Raw genomic sequence first — 9987 nt, forward strand, 5'->3', positions numbered from 1 at the left:
TTGACATCTATGTTTGTCATTCACTATTAGATGTCAACATTGTTGACATAGTGGTGTTATTTTGGGAAAAATTAGTCTTTTGGTGGAAAGTGGGAAAACGTTATGAAATTAATGACAAATTAAGCAATTTCTCAAAAAAAAAAAAGTGCGAACATATATAGTTAGAAGTTCATTTCTCCCAAAAAGGCTTTTGAGTAAAAATATTATGTGTTTTGACGTTAGACAAGGCTTTGTGTAATTTGTTTGGTCGTCGAAATTCAGGTCTTGACCCAAATCACATTGACCAGTGTGGTCATTTGTATAATTTTTATCTCCAACGACAAACATCTTTGCCTCAAAGCACTGAACTTTATTGAGTCAATTAACAAAACAGTCATATACTTTGTTTTAGACTGTGCTACTAAATCAATAGGTTAAGGAATAAAATAGGTTAGGATCAAAAGAGCTACTATTACCAAAAAGTCTAAAATAAATAGACTTTTTTTTGTTTAAATCGCTGAATGCATAACAAATAAAGAGAGGTCTTTTTTTTGTTTTTTTTTTTAGGGGTATACCACAAGTTGTGGGTACTGAACTTCACGAGGAGGCTACGTGGCTATTCACCAAGGCTGCGTTTATATTCTGCGTTCTTGGCTATGCTCTTATGTTCTTCTTTTACAAAGAGCACAGCAATTTTGCATCCCTGCTTATCGTGGTCTATCTTGGTCTGTCAAGGCATCTTTTCTTCATTTGTATTGAAATGCATAACGAGTTAAACTTATTCAAGGAAGAGAGGAAGAAGAAGAAGAACCTCTCATCACCAGTTACTTGAGGGATTCTATTGACAAATTTTGTTATGTGACTATTTAGTTTTGTATGAAAAGGAAGGGGAAAAAAAAAAAAAAGCATCGGAATAATATTCGTGGCCCTCTAGAAATTTTCAGCAATTATTCAAAAATACCAAACCATAATAAGAGTCGACGTTTATTAATAGCATAGAGAGGTGAAAAAGTCGACCTTTCACAAATTATTCTAGAACTATCAAATATTTGTTTTTATTTCGTAAATTACTGACTTTTCACAAATTATTCTAGAACTATCAACTATTTGTTTTTATTTCGTAAATTACCGTATATGTCTATTTTTTTCTAGATAGTTATATTTCTTAATGTTTACAGTTTTTTTTTCTTATTTTTATTTATTTATTTTATAATTCAGCTTGATCTAGTTTTTTATTTTGTTTTTTTTTAATTGAAATTGAAAAAAAAGCTGGATCAAGCTGAATTATGAAATAAGGTTTGTTTATAATTTCAATTTAAAATACTGATATCTGTGAAAAAAAAATTATGTCAATATTCTTGGAATCATCAGCCTAAACTAAAACTATCCTTAACAAAATAATAAATAAATAATAAAGATTGGCGAAATTTCCTGCTGTTGAAAGCCAAAATTAGTACAACAATTGTCTTACGAAGAGAATTTGGTTCCGAGCACGCAGTCTCGATAACTCTGTATTTCTAGGCAATATTATCTCTAAATACAAACGAAACTAATAAAAGTGAGAAAATAAATGATGGTGCTGAACAATAGGTGAAGTTTCTCGCGAGTGCTTGTGTGTATGATAATGTGAAGTGTCCTTGTTTCGACCATGCTCCTTTCTATATATAGTCCGTTGGATCGAGTTCGTGGGGTAATCAATTCCACATCCTACTATTAACGAATTTGGTCATGATTTTGGAATTTGAAATAGTTAATGAATTTTGGTTAATGGAAAAAATAATGATGATAGCTTTGGAATTATCCATATTTTTATTGGGTCAATGTCAAGTCCTTGATTTTTGTCATATCCCTTCTCTTTTTTTTTTTTTTTTTCATAGGCCTAATTGGGACATTAAAAAGATTTGGGCTTTGAGCCGCCCAGTCTCTTACATGGGATAATTAAAAAAAAAGCGGATGACGTGGCATAGAGTGTGTGTCTGTCTGGTGTGGTGTGGTTGATATTTAGTTATTTTTACACTTTCTTCAGTGTTCTCTTTCATTTCGTCATCTTTCTTCTTCTTCGTGTGTGTTTTTCTCGGCGAAACCGAATCTTCAAAACCATGCCGTGCCTCAACATATCAACCAACGTGAGCCTCGACGGCGTTGACACGTCATCGATCCTCTCCGAAGCCACCTCAGTCGTCTCCAAAATTATCGGCAAGCCCGAGGCTGTACGTTTTCGATTCCTTCATTTTTTTTTCTTTTTCGTTTGTTATAGTCTTCACAGCTAGGGTTGTGAATTTCGACGAGCTTTTTCTTGCTTTTCACGTCTCTAATCTCTTTGGTCATTCACTCAAGATATTTTTTTTGTTTTGTTTTTTGGTGTTGAGGTAAATAGGGTTTTTACTCTCATTTTGGGTCCGAAGGTTTATTCCGCGATGAGTGTATATTGATTTGAGCTCGTTTAGTAGTGATAATATTTCTGTGTTCCTTTAGAACTACTCATATTGGGCTCAATTTCTGGTTTTAGAACTACTAATAGCTTGAATCATAAACCACCATAACTTTGTATATAACATATAGGACTGTTTGGATTGTATTTACTCACAATTAGTTGCTTCTTTTTAAGCTTAAGCTTAAGATGATGAAGAAGAAGAAAAAAAGAAGCTTTACTAATTTTGGCTTTTTTGTGTGCGTTCTGAGATTTGAACTCATGTAGTGGTGAAATAAAATATTGTGTGTGACGAAACTAGATATGCGTTTTTTCAGTTTATTTTGTAAATTATTCGAAGAAAGCTTCGATAGAATAATGGCTGAATATCTGGTTAGAAAAAGTACCAGTTCTTTGAACTACTAATAGCTTAAATTATAAGCTGTATAACATCTAGGACTGTTTAGACTGTCTATCCCTAACAACTAGTTGCTTTTTTTTAAGCTTGAGAAGAGGAAGAAGAGGAAAAAGTTGTATTAATTGGGTTTTTTGTGCAATACATAGTATGTGATGGTTGTTCTGAAGGGTTCGGTGCCGATCTCGTTCGGCGGGACCGAGGAACCAGCGGCGTACGGCGAGCTGATCTCGATCGGAGGACTCAACTCAGAGGTCAACAAGAAGCTGAGCGCAGCGATCTCGGCGATCCTCGATTCCAAGCTCTCAGTTCCCAAATCACGATACTTTCTCAAGTTCCATGATTCCAAGGCGAGCCTCTCTCTCTCTCAAAAAAAAAAAAAATCTCTGTTTCGTATAGTGATATGTGTTCGATAGTTCTCTTTTTCCTTATCGTTGCATTGTTCCTCCTGGTTTGTTTAGGCCAACCCATCTCGAGAATATGCACAGTGTTTACATGCTTTACACCAGAACTAGATCATGTAATTAAACCTTTTTTTTCACTGTTTTTGAGCCTGGATAAAAAGAAAAAAAAAATTAACATTCCTTGTTATGCATATTTGATATTCTTATTCTTATCCTTATTATTATTGTTTTGTGGTTCTGATAGTTTGGATGTGTTGTTTCGCAGGGTTCGGACTTTGGATGGAACGGATCGACCTTTTGAAATCTCGTCTGTTAATTCGCGCGTGAATCGGCCAAGAAAAAAAATGAACCAGCAATAAGGCTTTTGTTTTCTTTCAGAGCAGCTCTATGTCCTAGTCATGAACATTTATGCTGTTCTTCTGTGTAATGAACCAGAAGGCCAAAAGGACAAACAAACGCTTGCTCGATATTAATCAGAATGATCAAGTTTTATATTGATGATTCATATATTCTCAGTTCTCATTTTCTTTCATTTTTATTTATTTATTTATTTTTGCATTTGATAGGTTGAAAAGATTTTTTAAAATATAATTTTCTAGTCATCATATTGAAACCAGTACATCTGCTCTTGATTTTGCTGACGAGTTAAGCCAAGTCTTTACTATAGAATGTGGTCAAACTCTCCTTCCCTATATGTATGGGAAGTTGGGGAAAAGAATTAATGCAATAAATAGGGAATGGCCTTTCTTTTTTTTTTTGTTTGGCAAGGTAAAAACTCAGAAAGAGAACAAAGGCCTAAACCATTGGAGTGTATGAAAACCAGATAGGACATTCCCAAAACCCAGTGGCTTGATAAGCTTCCATTCACCGTTTCACAAGACTTTTGGCCGAAATAAATGAGGAAAGGAAATAAGAGGGAAAGGGATTTCATTTTTCCCTAGAAAAGTTGAGTGGGAAGTGATATTTATCCGAATTTCAGGGGCCACGATTTGTGTCTCTTTCCATATTTTATTCTGCCTTTTCTCTGTTTTTCCATGACTTTCAATCATAATTAATCTCTATTTTCCATCAATTTATAATAATATAAAATGAGTCTCTATTTGGCATTATAGACTTTGTAGTAAGTGAGTTCGCGTGAACATTTCATTATTGACTTTTAATTTTAGACACACACACACACACACACACACACACATATATATATATATATATATATATATATATATATATGTATATACCCACGAAATTATGATAGCTCAGTTGCACCTCTCAACTTGAGCTAAATCTCGCTTTCGCGTCAAGCGAAAGTAAATTGAAAAATAAAAGGTTTGCATTTTATGTTAGTTAGCTTGCTTCAAAATGATTCCTTTTTTTTTTTCACTGCATTTGATTAGACGGACTAGTCAAAATCAAACGTTGAAATTGTATATTAACCAACGTTTAGAATTTTTTTTTAAAATAGCCAAAATTGATGATGTGGCGTTTCAGCCTATTTTTTTGGTCGAAAATGACCCTCTTGAGAATATAACGTGTTATTTTTATAATTATACAAAAATAGAAAGTCAAATGTGTCTGATTTCGTAATTAATGGCAATAAATTTCTTCTCAATTACAATTTGAATTTGATTACGTGATCTCTCTCTTTCTCAACCCTACCACTGGTCTTCTTCTTCGCGTTGGAGATCCAAGCTCGGTTGTCATCTCTCCTGACGACGCCCAACAGCCCAACCCAAGTCTCAGCGCCATCTCCAACGCGTTCCAGTGCAAAGAATACATCTCCGCCGAGCGGTATTGGAGCTGCGTGACTAAGCTCGCTGAGATCTCCCGCTCCGTCTGCGGCGAAGCGGAGTTCGCTCGGATCCAGATCCGGTGATGCTACCTCCGGTCCGAGCCCGACGACGGAGGGATCTTCTCCGGCGAGAAGTTCTCCTCGTCCTCTACTTCGGGCGAGATTCTCCACACGACTTGATGAGAGAGCGCCGCGGCGGCCGGATTAGGGTTAGGGTTCGGATTAGAGGCGATGAGAGAAGTGGTGTTGGCGGCGTTGGAGGAGGAGATCTCCGGCGGCGGAGGGTTCAGGAGGACGGTATATGAGTCAGTGGCGGCGGCGGCGCAATGCGAGGGAGGAGCGGATGGGTGCGAGTGCAGGGAGTGCGTGAATGAGGCAGCGTGGATCGCGGAGGAACATTGTCCTCTTGATACGTGCAAGTATGCGCAAGGCGTTCCCACCAACTTGTATCCGGGTAAGTATTTCTCTTGTTGGTTCTTGTTAATTTGTGTTGATACGTGTTGATTTGTTCTTAATCTGTTGACTTTGTATGGATTTCTATTGATTTGTTCTTAATCTGTTGACTTTGTGTGGATTTCAATCATGTTAATTAACGTTAATATCTGTTAATTGCTGTTATGTAGGTTTTTGAACGATTTCAATCCTGTTAATTAACGTTAATATCTGTTAATTCCTGTTATGTAGGTTTTTGAACGATTTCAATCCTGTTAATTAACGTCAATATCTGTTAATTGCTGTTAATTGACTTTGTTTTTGAATTGTTTCCTTGTTCTTCCCAGCTGATTCATGTATGGAACGATTTTCAATCCTATTACTTAACGTTAATACCTGTTAATTGCTGTTATGTAGGTTTTTGAACGATTTCAATTCTATTAATTAACGTTAATATCTGTTAATTGCTGTTAATTGACTTTGTTTTTGAATTTTTTCTCGTGCGGTGTAGGTTTGGTTGCGTGTTTGAAAGATAAACATTTATCACGGTGGATTTGTTAGATATGCATTTATCACGGTGGATCTGTTTGACTTGGCATTTATTCACGCGATTCCAATTTCATTTCTTTCTTTTTTGGACGCGGGAATCTTCCAAATATTTTGATTTGATATTATTTAAATGAAGGGCAAATTTGTATTTTTTTACTGTTAATGTGGTATATTGGTTACACATTAAAAATAAACCAAAAGTTGGCTATTTTGACAATTACAACGTTTGACTTTGCTATTTTGACAATTACAACGTTTGACTTTGCTATTTTTTTCTTCTTTTTCTTTTTCTTCTTCCTACTTGATGTGGTTAAAAAAAAGGGAATTCCTGAAAGAAAATGTCTATTATGATTAGTATACTTCAATTCCTCATTGGTTTCTTCTAATATAAAAATAATAGTAATGAAATAAGATTCCTTAATGGTTAAGTGTCCTTATATCTTAATCCAACAAGTCACCAATTATTAGTTAATTACAAATACGTGCCAATTTAGTTCGCGTCCAAGTCAAAGACATATCCAACGGCATTTACAAAGCACATCTCCGATGTGTTTTTCATGTACGTAATTACGTAGAGTTTTCCGCATGCAATCCCTTTAAATATTTTCGTTATTGCACTTTTGACCTCCTTAGTTTCAATTCTACATATTAAAAGTGAGAAATTTGAAATAAGTTTATAACATATGAGCTTTTTAAATACTATAGTTGTCATATTTATAATATAATATAAATAGTAACTGTAGACATAAGTAGAAAAAAGACTCCCACGTAAATTTGTTATAGGTCCACGTATATCTCTTTTATTTAGTAAATATATATTTTTGTATAATAATTTTTTTTTAAATAAATATATTTTTCCCTATTCTTTTCAAAGAAAATAAAATCCAATTTTTGGTTATATAATTTTCTTTCCTTCGTAATTTCCTCAATTCAAAGGACACCAAGAAAACTATAGGAATTTACATTTTTTTTATTCTCTAAAGTACAACATTTGTAATTTTGTATATCCACCTTCAAAATTACTAAAATAGTTTCTTATTATTATTATTATTATTTTTACTATAATAGCTATTAATTGTCAGAATAAAAGCTTACGCGTCAAAACTAAAAGAAGAGGAAAAGTTAAGAGAGACACCGATGCCAAATAAAATAAATAAATAAAAATCTCAATTTCAATGAAGTTTCTCTTTCTTTATTTCTTTCCTTTGACATCAAATCACGCGTTTCCCATAAAACCATAAAAAGAAAAGAGACCCAAACCCAACTCCCCAAACCAAAAAAAAAAAGAAAAAAGTGAGCTTCAATTCCAAACAAAGATCAACAATGGCTTCCTCATCTCCACCGCCGATCCTCCCGATCTCAAACGTCCCTCCGGCCACAACCACCGCGATCTCATCGGAATCCCAAGCACCGGTCGCAACCCCGGCCTTCCGAGCCTTCATCGGCAGCGTAGCCGAGTCCTTCCGCAACGGCCTCTCTCAGCGACGCCCATGGTCGGAGCTCGTCGACCGGACCGCCTTCTCTCGGCCGGAATCCATCTCCGACGCCACGTTCCGGCTCCGCAAAAACTATTCATACTTCCGCGTCAATTACCTCGCCGCCGTCGCCGCCGTGTTGGCGATCTCTCTCCTCACCAATCCTTTCTCTCTCCTCCTCCTCGTGGGACTCCTCGCCGGCTGGCTCTTCCTCTACCTCTTCCGCCCCTCCGATCAGCCTCTCGTCATTCTCGGCCGGACTTACTCCGACACGCAGACGCTCTGGGGACTCATAGCCCTAAGCGCCGTCGTGGTTTTCTTCACCAGCGTCGGATCTATCATAATCTCCGCTCTTCTTCTCGGATTCGGCGTCGTCGCAGCCCACGCTGCTCTCCGAGTTCCCGAGGATCTCTTCCTCGACGGACAGGACCAGTCCGTCTCCACCGGATTCCTCTCGTTCCTCTCCGGCGCGGCTTCCAACGCCGCCGCGGCCGCGGGTCCGGCTATGGTCGCCGCCAGAGTCTGATTCGTCGGGTAATACGTACGATATTCGCAGTAATATAGGAGTTTTGGATATGGATTTGTGAATTCGATTCGAATCCTTGTGTTACCAGATCTGTTCATTCGTTGCTTATTGTTATATATGATACTATACAATGTGTACTTAAACTTCACTTTGTCGTAATTCGAATTTCCCTAGACATTTTAAGAATGAGGTTTCGGTTTTGGATCTAGGATTTGAGTTTCACGTCTGAGTTCGAGAACCGCAGATCTGCATTCAAGTTGTTACATACAATTATTGCAATTATAGAGGAATTTTGGATATGGATGTGTGAGTCTTCGGATCCTTGTTTTACCAGATCTGTCAATCATTGCTTGTTCTTGTATTGTTCTGTTATATATCTGATACTATACAATGTGTACGTAGCTTCACTTTGCTTAATCGCATCGTAATTCGAAACTTTTTAAGAACTCGATGTTGTTTTATTCATTTCAAGAATGTGGTTTCAAATTTTTGGATCTAGGGTTTGAGTTTCACCTCTCAGATCGAAAATATCTGCATTAAAGTTGTTACCAGATGCATTGATTTGATTCATTTCTTGTTCTGTTATATTCATGTAATACCGTACAATGTATAATATGTAATACTTGAAAAACTCATCGCAGTTTTATTCATTTCAAGAGTGTGATTCCAATTTTGGACCTGGGATTTGAGTTTCACGTATGAGTTTTTGAAAACCTCTGCATAGAAGTTGTAATCTTTAATCGGTAAAGTAAAGGTTAGACATAGTTCATTAGTCATATAAAAATGTGGTCTCGCATAAGCTATAGGTCATACAGTTGAGAGTATTCCGGCTGAAAAACAATCTTTAAAAAAAACAGTCTTTGAAAATATCGTTCAATTTTCATTTTAGATATCAAACAGCCCCACTGGGAATTTAATTCGAAATCCAGTTGAATTAGTTTGAATGTTTTGTCGATCTAATTTCTCTGTTTATGGAGAAACTATTTCAAGAGTGTGATTCCAATTTTGGACCTGGGATTTTAATTTCACGTATGAGTTTTTGAAAACCTCTGCATAGAAGTTGTAATCTTTAATCGGTAAAGTTAAGAATAGACATAGTTCATAAGTCATATAAAAATGTGGTTTCGCATAAGCTATAGGTCATACATATACAGTGGAGAATATTCCGGCTGAATTGTATTCATTTATCCTTGCTTCTAAATCCTTCATTGTTGGCTTGAGTAGGATTTGATTACATGAAATTGAAGCCACAAAAAAAGTCTTTGAAAATATCATTCAATTTTCATTTTAGATATCAAACAGCCCTACTGGGAATTTAATTCGAAATCTAGTTGAATTTGTTTGAATGTTTTGTCGATCTAATTTCTCTACTTATGGAGAAACTATTTCCAGGTTGTCTCGTGTTCCCTGTTGAATGGTTGATTCTATGCTTTGTCATATTTCGTTTTGTTTCCTCTTTGGAAGTATTTATAATTTATTCTCTGATCTAGTCTCCCTGATAAAACTTGTCACTGTTGAAAAGCTGTCTGATTCATTTGTGTTTGATCATATAATATGGATCAACTTCAGACCTGAATTATAATTTGTTTTGCTTTGTGGATTTAAGCTGTAAATAATTGATCACCAACGGATGTGTTATTTGCTGTATTGAGCCAAGCTTAGTGGCTAGCTGACATTGTTTAAATCACTAGTCGCTACAAGATTGTTCTTATTTATTCATGAAAAAATTTCAGTGAACTGTTTGAATCTGAGTTTTTTTTTTTCTTTCGAAAACAGGAGAAATTTAAGAATGTGATTTTGCTTTTTTAAATCCTTAATTTTCCGCGGATATGATTGTAACGAGTGTTTGCATAAATCTATAGGCGATGTACAATCGATAATTTTCCAGCTGAAGCGTACTCATTTTGTGGTAAAAACTTCTACTTTACTGTTGCGTCTAAATCGTGAGCAAAATATTGCGAGGTTGGCTCATGTACCCTGAAGAATGATCGATTGATTCAATGATTTT

General features: G+C 35.9%; 1 protein-coding gene and 1 pseudogene across 1 annotated transcript; both read left to right on the plus strand.

Moving 5' to 3' along the window:
- Positions 1-1973: 1973 nt before the first annotated feature.
- Positions 1974-3711, plus strand: LOC149405571 (Tautomerase/MIF superfamily protein). The gene is made up of 3 exons (XM_089607306.1): positions 1974-2189; positions 2954-3154; positions 3474-3711. Exons 1-3 carry the CDS (start codon positions 2079-2081, stop codon positions 3507-3509), a joined length of 348 nt encoding a protein of 115 aa, XP_089463432.1. The 5' UTR covers positions 1974-2078; the 3' UTR covers positions 3510-3711.
- A 3453-nt stretch (positions 3712-7164) lies between these two features.
- LOC149405572 (PRA1 family protein B4 pseudogene) lies at positions 7165-8425 on the plus strand (annotated as a pseudogene).
- The last annotated feature ends 1562 nt before the right edge of the window (positions 8426-9987 follow it).

This window comes from Urtica dioica, chromosome 2 (genome assembly GCF_054948205.1).
Source record: "Urtica dioica subsp. dioica isolate 48M chromosome 2, U.dioica_male_clone48M_v1_H2, whole genome shotgun sequence".
NCBI lineage: Eukaryota > Viridiplantae > Streptophyta > Magnoliopsida > Rosales > Urticaceae > Urtica > Urtica dioica.

Excerpts from the sequence above, each read along its gene's own strand:
- LOC149405571 (XM_089607306.1), top strand. The coding sequence starts at position 2,079 with ATGCCGTGCCTCAACATATCAACCAACGTGAGCCTCGACGGCGTTGAC. Across the intron at positions 2,190-2,953 it reads TTATCGGCAAGCCCGAGGCT|TATGTGATGGTTGTTCTGAA; the intron begins GTACGTTTTCGA and ends TGCAATACATAG. Across the intron at positions 3,155-3,473 it reads TCAAGTTCCATGATTCCAAG|GGTTCGGACTTTGGATGGAA; the intron begins GCGAGCCTCTCT and ends GTTGTTTCGCAG.